General features: G+C 46.4%; 1 protein-coding gene across 1 annotated transcript in view; it reads right to left on the bottom strand.

Annotated features, from left to right (window-relative positions):
- The window catches only part of KAZN (kazrin, periplakin interacting protein), a 171330-nt gene extending 153882 nt beyond the window's left edge, over nucleotides 1–17448 (bottom strand). The window contains exon 1 of the mRNA XM_065696814.1: nucleotides 17362–17448. Coding sequence (XP_065552886.1) covers nucleotides 17362–17397 — 36 coding nt within the window. The 5' untranslated portion in view covers nucleotides 17398–17448. The remainder of the gene's footprint in view (nucleotides 1–17361) is intronic.
- Nucleotides 17449–17868: the final 420 nt, after the last annotated feature.

Below are 17868 nucleotides of genomic sequence, written 5' to 3'. Positions count from 1 at the left end.
GCGTGACCAGCAGGGCGAAGGAGGTGATCCTGCCCCTCTGCTCTGCTCTTGTGAGACCTCACCTGGACCATTGTGTGCAGTTCTGGTGTCCTCAACATAAAAAGGACATGGAACTGCTGGAACAAGTCCAGAGGAGGCCACGAGGATGATCAGGGGCTGGAGCACCTCCCATATGAAGACAGGCTGAGGAAGTTGGAGCTGTTCAGCCTGGGGAAGAGAAGGCTGCGTGGAGACCTCATAGCAGCCTTCCAGTACCTGAAGGGGGCCTATAGAGATAGGGATGGACTCTTCATTAGGGACTGTAGTGACAGGACAAGGGGTAATGGGTTAAAACTTAAACAGGGGAAGTTTAGATTGGATCTAAGGAAGAAGTTCTTTACTGTGAGGGTGGTGAGGCACTAGAATGGGATGCCCAGGGAAGATGTGAATGCTCCATCCCTGGCGGTGTTCAAGGCCAGGTTTGACAGAGCCTTGGGTGGGATGGTTTAGTGTGATGTGGCCCTGCCCATGGCAGGGGGGTTGGAACTGGAGGATCTTGAGGTCCTTTCCAACCCGAACTATTCTATGATTCTACGATTCTAAGTTTTCAGCAAAGCAAAACCAATGCTGAGACCAGGATCTGCACTTAGAGCTGAGCAGGCATTGCTATGAATTTCATGCTTTCTTGTAACTGGTAGCTGGTGAAAACTGAAGCCACTGTTTTCTGTAAAAGCAATGCCAGACACAAATACTGTTTTCATGTAGAATCTTGGTGGCATGTTGCCGGCCAATTGCTGAGGTGAGTAGCTCGAGAGAGGACGCCTTTAACACCGGAGCGGGGGAGAGATCAGCGTCCAGGAGCCTCAACTCAGAGCGGCCAGAGCCACCGAGGGAGCTTCAAGTCCTCGACAGGACCTGCCCAGGAGCCGGCAGCTCCGCTGAGGCGAGCAGGGACTCACAGGGGGCGGAGCCAGGAGCCGCGGCGCCAGCCCTGAGCGGGTAAAAGCCTGCCCCGGGGAGCGCGGCGAGTAGCGCGGGACGAGGCCGTTCGCGCGGGCAGGCGGGCGGGATGGGGAGCACCCGGCGGTGGCCAGGGCCCGCTCTGGGAGCTCTGCTCCGGCTGCCCCGGCGGTGCCCAGCGTAGGCACCCGGACAGAGCCGAGGAGAGGGGAGGCTGCAGGGCAGAGCTCGGGGTGCAGAGGGTGCCTGCACTGGGCTTGTGAGGGAAAGGAGCACGACGGGCAGGGCTGCGCTCGGTGCTCCCTGGTGCAGGTCCTCCTGCAGCAGGGGCTGAGCTGCGGAATGCTATTAGCGGGCTTCAAGATGTCAGGGTAGCTGAGAGGAAGCGGGGCTGCTTGCTCCAGCCCCAAACTGTGCGGGGGCCTCAAGCTTCCCCTCCAGCTCATGAAGGAAAGAAGGAGGCCACCAACCCGGGGAATTGGGAATTGGTGACAAAGAAAAATAACAAAAGAAGGAGGAAAAGGACAGTTAAAAGCAAGGGGCTTCCTCCTAAATCTGTTGTCCCCACGCAGAACCGCTTTGCTGTCCTGCAGGAGACTAATGAAGAAACAAACTTGCATCACAAACAGTCGGATTATGCACGGGTTAAGATCTCTACTGGCGCTACAAAGAAAAAGCGGCGGGTCGTAGTAATAGGGGACTCTACTTTGAAAGGGACGGAAGCACTCGTCTGTCGGCCTGACCCCATCTCGAGGGAGGTGTGCTGCCTACCAGGGGCACGGATCAGGGATGTTACAGAGAGGCTACCTGCTCTAGTAAGTTCTAAGACTATTACCCGCTCCTGGTGATCCATGTGGGTGCTAGGGATATAGGTAGTAGTAGACTGGGGACCATAAAGAAAGACTACAGAGCCCTGGGAGAGGTGGTTAGGGGCTCCGGTGCTCAGATAGTCTTTTCGTCAATTCTCCAGGACACAGGGGAGGACCAAGAAAAAGCTAGGAGGATTGGCCAGATTAATAAATGGTTAAAAGGGTGGTGTCATAGTCAGGGGTTTAGCTGTCTTGAACATAAGACTGAAGTTAGTAGGCCAGGTCTACTGGGACTGCTGGAGCTGCTCTGGTAAAGAAGGGGAAGAACAGTTTTGGTAGGAGGCTAGCCAGACTGGTCAAGGAGGCTTTAAACTAGATGTGTTGGGGGAGGGGGGCATCATTCCATCCCAACACACCCAGTCAGTTGCCAGCACCTATAATAAATGCTTGGAACAGTGTAGATATATTCCAGCTGCTCCAGCCAACGAGCCGGCTTCAATTGGAGCTCGTCTCAGATGCCTCTATACAAATGCCTGTAGCATGGGGAACAAACAAGAGGAATTAGAGATATGTGCACATCTACGGGGGTATGATATAATAGGCATCACAGAAACATGGTGGGATGGCTCCTATGACTGGAGTGTTGGAATGGAAGGTTACAGGCTCTTTAGAAAGGACAGGCCTGGCAGGCGGGGAGGTGGAGTTGCCCTTTATGTTAGGGATAGGCTGGAGAGTATGGAACTCTGTCTGGGGGCAGGTGAGCAGTTTACAGAGAGTTTGTGGGTCAGGGTTAAAGGGAAAACAGCCGTGGGAGACATTACTGTGGGGATCTGTTACAGGCCGCCTGATCAAGGAGAACCTGTGGATGAAGCACTCTACAGACAGATAGGAAAAGCCTCACGCTCGCAGGCCCTTGTTCTTATGGGGGATTTCAACCACCCTGACATCTGTTGGAACGATGGCACTGCACGGCACAAGCAATCCAGGAGGTTCCTCCATTGTGTGGAAGACAACTTCCTTCTGCAAGTAATAGAGGAGCCGACAAGGAGAGGTGCCATGCTTGACCTTGTGCTCACCAACAGGGAAGGGCTTGTTGAGAATGTGGTACTACAGGGAAGCCTTGGATGCAGCGATCACGAGATGGTCGAATTTGAGATCCCCAGGACAGTGAGAAGAGCGTGTAGCAAGCTCACTGCCCTGGTCTTCAAAAGAGCAGACTTTGGCCTCTTCAGGAGCCTGCTTAGTAAGGTTCCATGGGATATAGCCCTGGAGGGCAGGGGGGCCCAAGACTGTTGGTTTATATTCAAGGATCACCTGCTGCAAGCTCAGGAGTGCTGCATCCCAACTAGAAGGAAGTGCAGCAGGAGGGCCAGGAGACCTCCTTGGATGGATAAGGAGCTGCAGAGGAAAATTCAAAGGAAAAAAGAGGCTTATATAAAATGGAAGCAAGGACAGGTGGCCTGGGTAGAGTACAGGGATGTTGTCTGGGAAGCTAGGGACCAGGTTAGGAAGGCTAAGGCCCAGTTAGAATTAAACATAGCCAGGGATGTTAAGGATAACAGGAAGGGATTCTGCAGGTATGTAGCAAACAAAAAACAGACTAGGGACAACATAGGCCCCCTGAGGAAGCTTTTGGGAGAACTGGCTACGCAGGATTTGGAGACGGTTCTGAATGACTTCTTCGCCTTGGTCTTCACTGGCAAAGGCTCTGACTGCACCACCCAGTTCTTAGAAAGTAGATGCAGGGGCTGTGAGAATGAAGACCTTGGGCCCACTGTAGGAGAGGATCTGGTTTGTGACCATCTTCAAAATCTGAACGCACACAAGTCCGTGGGACCTGATGGAATCCATCCGCGGGTCCTGAAGGAGCTGGTGAATGAAGTTGCTAAGCCACTGGCCATCGTATTTGAAAAATCATGGCAGTCAGGTGAAGTTCCCGACGACTGGAAAAAGGGAAATATAACCCCCATTTTCAAGAAGGGGAAAATGGAAGACCTGGGGAATTACAGACCAGTCAGTCTCACCTCTGTGCCTGGTAAAATCTTGGAGCACATTCTCCTGGATGGCATGCTAAGGCACATGAAAAACAACAAGGTGCTTGGTGACAGCCAGCATGTCTTCACTAAGGGGAAATCCTCCCTGACCAATTTGGTGGCCTTCTATGATGGGGCTACAGAATTGATGGATAAGGGTAAAGCAGTTGACATCATCTACCTGGACTTGGGCAAAGCGTTTGACACTGTTCCACACGACATCCTTCTCTCTAAATTGGAGAGATACCAATTTGATGGATGGACCACTCGGTGGATAAAGAACTGGCTGGACGGCCGCACACAAAGAGTTGTGGTCAATGGCTCGATGTCTGGCTGGAGACCAGTAACGAGTGGTGTCCCTCAGGGATCGGTGTTGGGACCAGTCTTGTTTAACCTCTTCGTCGCTGACATGGACAGTGGGATTGAGTGTGCCCTCAGCAAGTTTGCCGATGACACCAAGCTGTGTGGTCCGGTTGATACGCTGGAGGGAAGGGATGCCATCCAGAGGGACCTTGGCACGCTTGTGAGGTGGGTTGATGCCAACCTTATGAAGTTCAACCATGACAAGTGCAGGGTCCTACACCTGGGTCGGAGCAATCCCAGGTATGGCTACAGACTGGGCAAAGAAGAGATTCAGAGCAGCCCTGCAGAGAAGGACTTGGGGGTGCTGGTCGATGAGAAAATGAACATGAACCGGAAGTGTGCGCTCGCAGCCCAGAAAGCCAACCGTATCCTGGGCTGCATCCAAAGGAGCGTGACCAGCAGGTCGAAGGAGGTGATCCTGCCCCTCTACTCTGCTCTTGTGAGACCTCACCTGGAGTATTGTGTGCAGTTCTGGTGTCCTCAACATAAAAAGGACATGGAACTGCTGGAACAAGTCCAGAGGAGGGCCACGAGGATGATCAGGGGACTGGAGCACCTCCTGTATGAAGACAGGCTGAGGAAGTTGGGGCTTTTCAGCCTGGAGAAGAGAAGGCTGCGTGGAGACCTCATAGCAGCCTTCCAGTACCTGAAGGGGGCCTATAGGGATGCTGGGGAGGGACTCTTTGTCAGGGACTGTAGTGACAGGACAAGGGGTAATGGGTTAAAGCTTAAACATGGGAAGTTTAGATTGGATATAAGGAGGAAATTCTTTCCTGTTAGGGTGGTGAGGTACTGGAATGGGTTGCCCAGGGAGGTTGTGAGTGCTCCATCCCTGGCAGTGTTCAAGGCCAGGTCGGATGAAGCCTTGTGTTGGATGGTTTAGTAAGAGGTGTCCCTGTCCATGGCAGGGGGGTTGGAACTAGATGATCTTGAGGTCCCTTCCAACCCTAACCATTCTATGATTCTATGATTCTAATAAAAGACGAGCATCAGCTACAGATATCGCTTAAGGATATCTTAATGTTGTGTTCACTGTGCATTCTGCAGCCTAATTACACTGCCTTCATTATTAATAATGTACAAACTGAGTAATAATGGATTAAGACAGTTTTCATGATTTTATTTTAGGTCTTTCACAATGTAAGTCAAAACCAGATGGAGAAAAAAGGCAAAAGAAAAATCCTGAGATGTGAAGAGATCATTACAAACACCAAAGTGAGAGACTAAATACTTCAGAAAAACAGACATTCCTCTTGATGCCATTATGCCAAAAATAATGGAGACTGACATCATTTGGAAGGGAGATGGAAACAATTGGGGAATATTAATTGGGGCACACGTTATGCACTGGTTTGGAATTCCTCTATGCAGAAAGACAGAGTGGAAAGAAGTTGCTATATTCTCTCAGTCTCTGGCAGTCCGTGCCCAGAAAGGGAAGGTCATGCTTGAAAGAGGAGGCAAAGCTCCCCTGCAGTCAGCTGAAGCGTGTTTTCAGCCCTCCTGCTTTTGGGGGATGCATTGTGCATTCACAGCTGTTGCTGTTTCTTTTTATTTTTATTTTTCTCTTTCTCTTTCTTTCAAGCTAAAAAATTAGGCTATCTTGACTTTCCCCAGGATACCTACGCCTGTGTTCACAACCCCCCCTTTTCCAATGTACTTGTTAACCCAGCTGTTAGAATATTATAAAACATATCAGAGCCACAGAAAAACATTTTTTAAATCATTTCAGAAAAAGTAATCAAATATTGGAAAGCTATTTTGAAAAGAAAACCCAACTGTTTTTGTTGTCACACAGTACATCTATCCCCTTTCCCTACAGCCATTTGTCTGGAGATTTCTCATGCACAGCTAAGCTTTAACCACTAATTCACAGGTGGTGTGAAAAGTCTTATTTTAGGAAGAAACAAGGAAGATGGTCAGTGGGCTTGAGGAAATCACAACCCACATGTATGAACCTATATTAAGGAAAGAGCAGCAAGAAATCCTGCCAACTGCTCCACACAGCTCCCTTTGCTCCTCAAAACCCTCCCTTGCAGACTACAGCATACCAAGACAGGAGGTGCAAGAGATGCAGTGATGCTAGCAGAAAGCACTGCATCACAATGAAGTGATTCAGCAATCTGACTGCGTCACTCCTTAGTTTACCTTGCTTCATCACTTTGTAGTTGTGCTTGCAAAAGCACCTTCAGCCACTGGAAGATGTTGCACACACTCTCAAGGCAAGAGGGACCATTTTTCAGATGGCTTGCCACAGATCCGAAGGGGAAAGGGACCTGGGGGTCCTGGTGGATAAGAGGATGACCATGAGCCAGCAATGTGCTCTTGCGGCCAAGAAGGCAAATGGCATCTTAGGGTGCATTAGAAAGGGTGTGGTTAGTAGGTCAAGAGAGGTTCTCCTCCCCCTCTACTCAGCCTTGGTGAGGCCGCATCTGGAATATTGCATCCAGTTCTGGGCCCCTCTGTTCAAGAAGGACAGGGAATTGCTTGAAGGAGTCCAGCGCAGAGCCACAAAGATGATTAAGGGAGTGGAACATCTCCCTTATGAGGAGAGGCTGAGGGAGCTGGGTCTCTTTAGCTTGGAGAAGAGGAGACTGAGGGGTGACCTCATCAATGTTTACAAATATGTAAAGGGTAGGTGTCAGGATGATGGAGCTAGGCTTTTTTCAGTGATATCCAGTGATAGGACAAGGGGCAATGGGTGTAAACTGGAGCATAGGAAGTTCCACGTTAACATCAGGAAGAACTTCTTTACTGTAAGAGTGACAGAGCACTGGAACAGGTTGCCCAGGGGGGTTGTGGAGTCTCCTACACTGGAGATGTTCAAGGCCCGCCTGGACAAGTTCCTGTGTGATGTACTGTAGGTTACCCTGCTCTTGTGGGGGGGTTGGACTAGATGATCTTTTGAGGTCCCTTCCAACCCTTGAGATTCTGTGATTCTGTGATTCTGTGATCCCTTTTATAGCAGTTATATAAATGCTTATGATATAGGAGGGAAACTTCAGAGGAATTAGGTTCCTAAACACCTCAGGCTGATCTGCCCTGGGAAGTCGGTGTGTGCCAGGATGGAGCAATCCAGCTCTTCTTCAACATCTCCCCCATGTGGCACCAGTAATGTTCACAGTGCTTCGTGCAATGCAATTCATAGTTGGCAGTAAATAAGAGGGGATGCCAGGGTTGCTGATAAAGAGGCAACACTTGGCTCTAAATTCACGCTTTACTGGCTACCAGCTTTCTTATGTATTAACTTGGTTTTAATTCACATGGTCCTTTCTCCTGGCTCCATCCCACGTGTCATTTCAGGGTTCGGTGCTTTCCCCTTTCATAGAAATAATGTTGATATATTTGAAGGATCAGGTTATCTCTTTACGCGAGCACTTTGTTTACCTGGGATACAGATTCAGAGCATGTACACATTTAGGAGAGGAAGTGTGGCATGCTTGAAATCTAATAAAAGTTGGAGTTGGGTGACCGAGCAGCAAATGATTGGGTTTTCCAGCCTCCACATGCTAAAGTGGAGGTTAAGCACAAGCAGCAGGTCAAAAACTGTCAGAATTGCAACAAGATAGTTAAATTAAATTCAAATATCAGAAGAAAAAAAGTCATGGTTTCCTTATAATGAACATTTTCATGTAACATTTAACTCAGAGAGTGGCTAATTCCATTTATGTTAATATTAAACTAGCACAGTTTTGCTTTTAGCTTAATCGCTAAGCAACTGAGCTACCATCAGAACTCAGGTTATCTAGCAGTTATCCCACAGATACCTTTGGGGCTGAATTCTGACACTGCCCCATTAAAATCCATGGGGAGTTTCCCAAGAGTCCCATGACAGGAGAGTCAAAGATATAAAACCTGACATGTGATTACATGTTAATTGGTCCCAATCCCATTCATTGTTCCAGTCCCACTCAAAGCCTTTTAATTCATGGAAAGCTTGGGCAGAAATGATAGCACCAATTATTGCTAAGAGGTACCAAGGTGCATTACTTGATATTTATTATTAACAGCATCTTTTAAAGCAATTTTCATCCTAAGGATCTCAAAGCTTTTTCACATTGATGAATGAAGAGCCTCACACCATCACTGTGAAGTAGGCAAATGCTATTCCCAACTCACAGATAAATGAGGAAGATCAGAATTAAATTACATCATTCAATTCACACAACAGATACAAGACACGTTTTCCAATAGGAATCGCAGATCTCAAGTGATGAAGGGGTTTTGCTACCAGTGAATCCATCTCCTTGCTTGGGAAATCTGAGTCCAGAGAAAATCTACTGTTTGCCAAAGCTCTGTGCAAATGGAATCAGGCAGAGCGTGTTTAACATGGATGCTTCCACTAGCAAGCAGCTTAGCCTATAGCCTAGAAGGAGTTAAAGTCTAAAGGATTACAACATCTGGACAAGATCTGCTGCCAGGGTTAACTCGCATGGCTGTTTGGAATATTTTTGCCTCTTTTAGCAGGAATAGCAGACCCAGCATGCTCTTTGGAAAACCGGCTCTTCCATTTAAATTTGCTTTCAAAACCAATGTCCTGATTTTGCTTTGCCAAATGAGTTCCCTACCCAGCATCTGAGGGATGGGTGCAAAGAAATCAGTTAATTTTTACCAAGCAAGCACTTTTAGCAAGTGTCGAGAGATGGGGGAAGAACACAGAGGCTGCTCTATCTCACAGAGCCATTCAGGAGTTAGTAGTTTTATCAAGACAAAATAAAAATGTAAAGCTTGGCTGCCTCACACCTCCCAGCTGGGCTCAGCTTTGATGACCCCTGAGCTTACAGGTTAGAGGGAAAGTCTGCAGCTGGCTCAAGAGAAGGACTTGCTTGGTGATGAAGCTCTTGGGCTTCTTGGTGGCTTATTACAGTGACACAGTACTGATGCAGTTTGCTTTGGGGGCTTTGTGGGGTTTTCTTTTGCTTATTTGTTAACTAGAAATGGAGCAAGAGACTCTCCAGGCAGAAGAAAACATATTCAGCACTGAAGACTCAGGAAAAAGTGTTTTATTCCCTCCATGTCCTTCATGTCTGCTTACCGAGTGCAGAGTGAAGCTGACTGGGATTTTGTGTTTCATTTGTTGGCTGCACAACTGGGGTTTTCTTTTCTTATTAAGTGAAACTCTGCATTGCTGATAAAGTGCCACGATAGCAGATACACTCTCGGCTCCCCTAATTGCTGCTTCTACATTTAGGAAGATCCTTATCGTTTATCTCTCATGACTCTCATTAACGCTTGCAGAGCTTTTACACACACACACACACACACACACACGCACACACCCCCATCATGAATACACATCACAGATTAAGTGACACAAAATTGTCATTATCTTCTTCGGCATTCAAGAGGGCTCTGCATTTGAAGCACTCTGTCCTGGACCCGCTGCTCAGAGGTGTGAGGGCATTTTGTGTTTGAAGGTAGCTGAGAAATTGGAATTATCTGGGTATCTACTGGGTATCTGCTATCTCCCTGCAGAGATCTCAGCTTCTTTATACATTTTCTCTTTTATTCAGCCTTGGTTCCCCTCTGACTCAAAGAAAGGTGTCTATCTTGTTTTCTCAAGTGCTATATCCTTTAATATATTTACACATATGTGTATTTCTCTCTCTCTGAAGCACAGCGCTGACATGCTGCTATATAACATCCAACTTCGACCTCTCCACTGGCATGACCATTCTTTCTTGCTGACCTCCACACTGTAATGAAAACATAAAAGTCAATACTAATTCATAAGCAATTATACGAATAATAGACCTGTTGAGAGTCTCACTCCTGCACCCTTTACACATGAGGTTATGGTCTCCTGTTTGTGTGTTTGGGGTTTTTTTAAGTCTACTCTTGCACGGCGGCAAATAATGAAACATTTCTGAGCTTTCAACCACAATATCAAACCTAACTCAGAATAATGAGGATTTTGCAGCACAGCATTTTCCTTTGGTACTTCTTAGTACCAAAGGAAAGCAAAATATGAAAGAGGGAGAATGAAATCAGAATCAACCCGATGTCGCAGCGTTGAAGCATCTTGTACCCAGTGCATTACCATCAGCTCCAATCTTACAGGACTTGGGAGGTAGTAAATGTAATGTTGCTTTTCAGTACCATTACTTAGTGTCATGAATATTTTGTTGCAGCGACGGTAGGCAAGAGAATCCGTCTTTTGCATGGTCACAGGCTTGCCCCCACTGTGACAGAGTTTTCTATCCCTTCCTAAGTTCTGCTTCACTTCCAGAATCAGATCATTTAAGCTGACCTTCCCCCTCGAACCCATGTTCAGCCCTGCAATACAATGACTGTCTCCTCCCTGCCTTGGAAATTGCTTTTTTCCACTGCCCCCCAGCACAGCTCTGCAGCAACAGAGCAAAGCACATTGAGAACTGCAACACACGCTGCACACACAGGCAAGGAGCAAATTGAGACACAGCACCACAGCAGAGGGATGGCAGGAACCTCAGCCACAACAAGCATCCGCTCGTGAGGAACCAGCTGAACTGTGATTCCCTTCATGATGCAGTTATGTTTTGTGCAGATAAGGATTTGACACATTCAAGACATCTCTTTTTTCCCAGTCCCAGGGGAGGATGGGATCAGAGTCTGGCCAGGGTACAGCAGTAGCTACATGACCACAGTGACCCTCAGATGACAACCCTGCCAAGCGATGACAACCCTGCCAAGCAATGACACTGAAAATGTATAGTAACAGCTATCCTTACCCAGAACCAAAAGCTCAACACACGTATTGGAGTCAGACAGATGAAAACATGGGCCAAACTCCTCCTCCCATGCTAGCTAAATGCCAAGAGCATATAACATTCAAGAGGATATAACATTCAAGAGGATCACAGCTCCTACCAAGCCCCACCATTTGTGGGTGACTCTAGATGCACAGAGCTGTGCTGGTAAAGACTGCAGCAGGAATGTTACAGCACACCTATTTTAAGGGTATCTTTGATCTCCCCTCATTATACAGCACATCATTCTCCAAAGAAATTGAACTAATAGAGACAGTCCACAAATCAATTTTTACTCTCCCTGAGCTTGAAGAGAGCCAGTGGGTTGTCAGCTACATGTTTAGGGACAGGCACGGCAAATAGGGCTCACATCACGTATGCTAATGATGTCATTAGGCACAACATGGTCCTTGATGAAGCTTGCTAGGTTGTGTTTTAACTTCTTATCCTTCAACAAGAGCAAGAGTCTTTTCACCTCTCTTTCAGACTAGACATAGCGGGATCATTAGAAACTTGGAAGTGGCTAACAAGATTTCTTGTTAGGGAAATGGGATGGCAAGATTAATGTAAAAAAATACAATATGAAGAGCAGCAGGTTTGGTTTTCAGGCTTTCCCTTAAATACATCCTGATTTTAACTGAAGCTTTTTTCCAAGGCAAACCAGCTTACAAAATGTGAACGCTGACATACAGGACTGCCAACTGACAATTGCATTTTGGTAATATTCCATAACAAAGAATTAGCATCATACCTATTTCTGCAGCTTCTAAAACACATCAGTGTGGTAAGGATGCTTTCAGAACTTGAATAATGCAAGTTTGTTGGAACAAAGAACAAATCCTCCCTTCCCTTTTCTGCCTGTTGGTGTTTGTATGACCCACTCGTGTGAAAATAAAGGTCCTGGGGTTTTGCTCCTGAAGCGTGGTCTGCTAAAAATCAGAGGAGCAGATGGCGGTAAGTGTTTAACTAGCACGCGAAATATTGCAACAACATGGCTGGGTTTGTACAACAGACCTCCACAGAAAATACGAATTCTCTTTAAAGGTCAGTTGATGAAATAGCACTGTACTGCTATTAGTTCTGCAGCTGTTATCACAGCCCTGTCAGTAGTAGCCGCCTTGGAAAGACAAGAGACAACACTGCAGAAAAACATAGTATGGAAAACAGCTCAAGAAATATGTATTTTTTTTTAAGTGAGAAAAGGAATGGAGACTCCTCAGGACAAGAAAAATAAGGAGCTACTGGAGAGGGTCCAGCTGAGGCCACAGGGATGCTCAGGGGTCTGGAGCATCTCTCTCATGAGGAGAGATCGCAGGAGCGGGGCCTGGTTAGTGCGGAGAAGAGCAGCCTGAGAGGGCATCTCATCAATGCACACCAATAGCTCAAAGGTGGGTGCCAACAGGATGGTGCCTGACTCTTTCCAGTGGTGCCCAGCGACAGGAGGAGGAGCAATGGCCATAAACTAAAGCACAGCAAGTTTCACCTCAACATGAGCAAGAACTTCTTTCCATTGAGGGTGGCAGAGCCGTGGCACAGGCTGCCCAGGGCGTTGTGGAGCGTCCTTCTCTGGAACCATTCCAAACTTGCCTGGATACGTTCCTCTGTGACCTGCTCTGGGTGGTCCTGCAATACCTACAGACCTGCCTTGGTAGACACTTGGCTAAAGGTTTGTCCCACTAGTTAATGAAAGCTGGAGCCATTTTATCCACAGCAAAGTGCTGGAACACTTAAGGAAAAATAAACAAAACTTCTAAATGTAAATGAAAGAGATCTTTCCCCTCTGATTCTGGGGCAATGTCCGTACTATTGTGTTCACAACTTATGCTACAAGTACCACTACGTTTATTTTCTGTCTTTGCCTAAGAGAGATATTACCCCCTTAGCGGAGAAGTGGTTGAATATCTACATCCTCATGCTCTCATACCTAGTCAACAACTGAAATCCAGCTAAAGCCAGGTGCCCTAGAAGGTTACTAAGCTAATATTGCTCTTAAGTCATCATTTTTGGTATGATTGCTACTGAAAGGTCGAGTCCAAACCAAAAGATTGTCTCTGTGTCTATTTATACCTTCTGTAACAAGACCTAAGAGGGCCCAGACAATAATCACACCACTGTTAGGAAAGGAACTGAATGAAAAGATAGTGTTTCTCCCAAAGAACTTAAAATCCACTTGAAGTCAATTAAACACTTTATGGAAGCAATTAAATGTACTGCACTTCCTGCAAGCTTGGCTTTTAAGGTCAGGCATCCAGAAAAATTACATGTGTTCTCCCATATAAGAGAGAACATTACCTTGCGTCTAAGGCTGATGCTGGTGCCTGGATGGACCTTTTCAATTCATTAGGCAAATTGCTTGGGCAAACTGCTACATTAGAGCTGCTGTATGTGACTCAGCCCTTAGAATGTGATGTTCCTCCAGCTCCATGCCAGCTAAGTCTCTCACAATAGCAATTAGAAACAGAGTGTCAAGTAAAAGAAAACAAACCAAGAAGTAATTTAGGCAAAGCTGAGGGGAGATTTACAGTTTGAAGGTGTAATGGATTCACCTCACGTGTGTTTCAGAAGCAATAAATCCTGCTTAGGGAAATGTCTGAGGAAAAAACACTGCTGGGCTATAAAACTCCACCTCTGAGGATTATAAAACAACATGCACAGAGCAAACATCCTTTCTGAGGATAATAGGACTGTCAGAAATGATTGACAACAATGACAATCTATCATAGGCTGCTGTAGCCCTGCGGCAGCATCTTGCACGGGGCTGTCTGGCAGAAGTGAATTGTTTATTCATTCCTATACCATGTGGAGGATGGAACATGTCATAGAATAAGTGCACCTTTTCTTTCCATCTGCTTTTATGCACCCACATTATCTAAGTACACCTTTTAGTTCGTATAATACTGTTTCAATTTTCCCCTCGGATTTCTCCTCCCTTTCAGCTCTGCTATGCAGATGATGACTTGCTAAGCACTGCTTAGAGGAAGGTGATGCCTTTGTACCTCCAGCCTGACATCAGGAAGCTGCTGCAAACCTGAAACAAATATGAGAAAGGAGCAATGCGGCTACAAAGCTCCTACCCTCACTCAGAGGGAGGGTGATGCTCCCTTTCCAGAGCTCTGCCAGCCCAGCAGCAAGCGTGCAGCTGAGTGAGCAGTCCCTCCAATGGGGTATTTTCGTGATGAAGAAATCCTATCTGGGGTGCTTAATGGATGGAGACCACCAGGGTCAAGAGATCCCCGCAGATTGTAATGACTTTCATTAAATCACTGTCTTCCCTGGGCAGAATCTGAGCGGACAGCCTATTGCTGAGAGACTCCACAGAGCTTATTACCTAGCCCCGCATGCAGTTTAATACTGCTGACGGGGCTGACATAGCAGCAGCCGCCTCTCTGCCAGCTCCCAGCACCATGCTCACACTCATCCTGCCAGTGCTACTTCAGTTGACATTGATGACATTTACAGAGACAGGAAGAGTGCAAAATATGCAAGGGAATGCCCCATTTCCCAGGGAGAGAGCCCTATCACGTGTGGGAGATGATTTTCCCCCCCATTTTATCTGTTTCTCTATCCCATGTTTACCAATAAGTGACATCCAACATGGCAGATTTCTCCTATAAAGCCATAGTCACTACCACCACAGGTGCTTGTACACCACTACTGCAAAAACAGAGGCATGAAAATCAGTAAAAAGTAGAGTAAACTGGCAAAACAGATGGGCAAAGAAGTTCATCCAAGAAGCCGAGGGAGAAATAAATATGGCCTAATGAAGGGACTGGGCTGACTCTCAGGAGCATGGAGTTCACATTCTGACTACGAGAAAATACAGCTGCGAAACCCTGAACAACCCCTCCAGTGCTTCTGTTGCTCTTCTCCATGCTGATAAGCACCCTTGTTATGCCACCCTCTCAGTGCAGCTTCACAGGCAGATGCACATGGTCCTCAGCACAGCCTGGTCCAAAAATGCTCACAGCATTTTCCATAGTGGAAAACTATGTTTGACTGATTTAATGATTCATCTTAAGCCAGAAAAATGACTGAAGATCAAAGCTAGATCCATGGTAGATCTTCTGGCCTGCTGGTGTCCAGGCAGGGTTATTAAACTTCGTATAATTTCTTTCCACATCATAAAGACAGCAAACATGAGACATCATCCCCACTGGCTGTGCTTTCAAAGCAGATTCATAGTGTCAGAGAAGTGAGAAATGGCCATTAACTGTCCCCTTTGCTCCATCACTTCTAGTGGGTTAGCAGCCCAGCTAATTCCTACCCAAAACTTCAAGGTGGATGTTCTCTCCTGAGATTATTTACCAGCCAAAATCAGGTCCACACTAAGAGAGGAGAAAAGGGAGCAAAAGGTTCGAGCACTGGATTTCAGCTCATCTTTGCACAGAGCCTTGCACAATCAATCTTGGTTAGAGCTGCAGGGCTCCATCTTCCCATAAAAAACACTAGCTGGGAAGAAATGAGATCAGGTCAGGAAAGGAAAATAATTGCGTTGGTGATGTTTTTTCCTCCTGTGTAATTAGAGCCATAGGGCACTCTGCAGTCAGGGTTGGTAAGTACTTTATATGCACACACTGGTGGTGATATTCCTGTTTAGGTAGCTTGCTGCCAGCCACGTTTCCTCATTTTATTGGGGTTTTTTGTACTTGATGCTGTCATTTGTATAGTTCCATCCTTTAACTCACCACTACCACTTCTCACCCTGTCATCCTTCCAACCTGGAACTCTCAGGCAGAAAACAGTCCTGTCCTTTCTGGGAAGCGATCCAGGATCCCCGCACATCAGGAGGATGCAGGAGCACTTGACATTTCCCCATTGTTAATAGCATTTCCTTAATCAGTCACTCTATCACAGGCACTTAACATGTACGCAGGACAACTGATAAGTAGCAGAGCAATTCTCAAGTGCTAAAAAAGGATTCCTGCACAAGGAGATTATCAATAGGTGCATTTTTGCCCCTTATTTATTTTAATCTGCAAAATGCAAATGCCTGTAAGCACCTGCCTACTCTCCTGCCTGACTCCCCAGTGTATTCCCACCTCCAGCACAGGCTATGGGAGCAAATCCAAAGGCACAATCTAACCCTTTGTGTTCTCTGTGAAATTTCAGCAGTATTCTGTCCATTGGTTTGGGGTAAATGGAGGTGACTTGTCTCAAGATATACCACAGGGACATAAACACCATACTCATAGAAATGAAATCCTGAGCACAGTTGTAATGGTTTGCTCACTGTGCATTCCACAGCCTCCAAAGCCGGGATTGACTCCCCGTGCAAATATATCCAACTTTAAAACACATATGCCACTAATAGCAGGAATCCCCAGGCCGCTTCCTGCATGCACCAAGATCTCTACCAGCCAAAGTAATTAGAACCAAAGGCTTTGAAAGTGAGAGAAACAGATAAGAGAACCACCAGACTCCACATGGGAGGATATGGGAGTAAACCACAAAAATACACAGCTTTCTCTGCTTGCATCCTCCATTTGGACACTTGTAAAGTGCTAGCAGCAAGTGACAGAAACCTGGGCTCTGGGGACACATTGGTTAAAGGAGCACTGGTAATTGCAGTAACACTACCAGCACCGACACATGTTGGTACTTGCAACAGCAAGCCAGGGTTAGCACAGGATAGCAATCAGCAAAACCCTGAAGATTATTATTTTGCTAATCCTTATAGGAATAATTTCCTCCTCTTCTATTTCCTTGTTACATGTCTATCAAGAGGCAATGAGCACAATCCGCAACATGGGAAATACCAATAAGATGTTCACAAAACCAAAAAATCCCCCCTGAGAGTGGTCCGAGCGTGGGGGCAGACTGTGTGATCCCAGTCCTGGAGAGCTTAGGACAGTCTCAGACCTGCTTTGTGAGGGTTTAGGGCTTACCAGAGGAGAAGGGGAGGGAGAACACTCTGTTTCCAAAACAACCCTCCACTACAAGCTGCCATTTTCAATCCAGGCTTTACAAATAAAGACCAAAAGGGAATATATATACTGAATATTGCGAAGGGGTCTTTTTATAGGATGAAGGAAGCACACTATGTCAAAGCAGCAGAGGCACAAAGAAACTTCTGCACATTGTTTCATGACTTCTAACTGGCATTTCAGAGCATGGCTAAACCAACAGCTCAGTTATGTGTCTGGCACTTCTAAAACTGGCATTCAGCACAGATGCTCAGTGGCAAAATTACTTTCTTTTGCTAGGGCTGATGCTGGATTCCCATCAATGGGTATTGCTTCATTTTTCTCCTGAAACTTCTGAGCAATTCTCAACCCTAAATCTGAGATCCAGGCCCATCACAAGCAACATGCTCCAATCACTGAGAGGCCTTTCACACAGCTGCACATTTCAGGAGCCAAAGAGTTTTAAACAAGAGTCAGGGACTAATGTTTTCCACTGGTAAAACTGTCTATGAAAATGATGTACTGCCTCTGGATCTATGTAATGTGCCTTCCTTGTGTCCTAACAAATGGGAGGCTATTGATTTCCTACCTGTGCATCCATAAGAAGGTGCCTCATCAACATCATGGCATTTTTGAGGGATTCCTTCTCGCTGGGCAAGAAGGCATCTTCATCTTCATCCAGTGTTTTTGACTTGTTGACGATGAAATGGGAGATCTGGTCATTCAAGGAATGAAGCGACTCCACAGCTGTGGAGACAGAGAGGGAAAGCAAAAAGGGAATGAAACTGTGCTGGAAGGAGCTGACACCATTTCTCAGTTTGAGAATCCATACAATCTGCTTTTGAAAGGTGTAGCTGGAAAATGGTCCCCATGACCTCCCTTTCCCTCTCTGGTGAGAATGCCATCAAAGGCATGGCAAAGACTAGTGACAACCATGGAGTCAAATACTGATGGAGAACTGCAGCAAAAGCAACAAAGTGATATAGTTTAAATTAATACTATAGAGTTAACACCAAGTGAACACTACAGTGTTAATTTTTGGTTACTTCCAGGTTATCAAGCAGACTCAATTAGAACCCAAGCACCTCAGTCTCAC

Source organism: Lathamus discolor, chromosome 16, assembly GCF_037157495.1.
Source record: "Lathamus discolor isolate bLatDis1 chromosome 16, bLatDis1.hap1, whole genome shotgun sequence".
Taxonomy (NCBI): Eukaryota; Metazoa; Chordata; class Aves; order Psittaciformes; family Psittacidae; genus Lathamus; species Lathamus discolor.
Note: the sequence above shows the minus strand (reverse complement) of the source record. Positions and strands in the feature narration are given on the sequence as shown.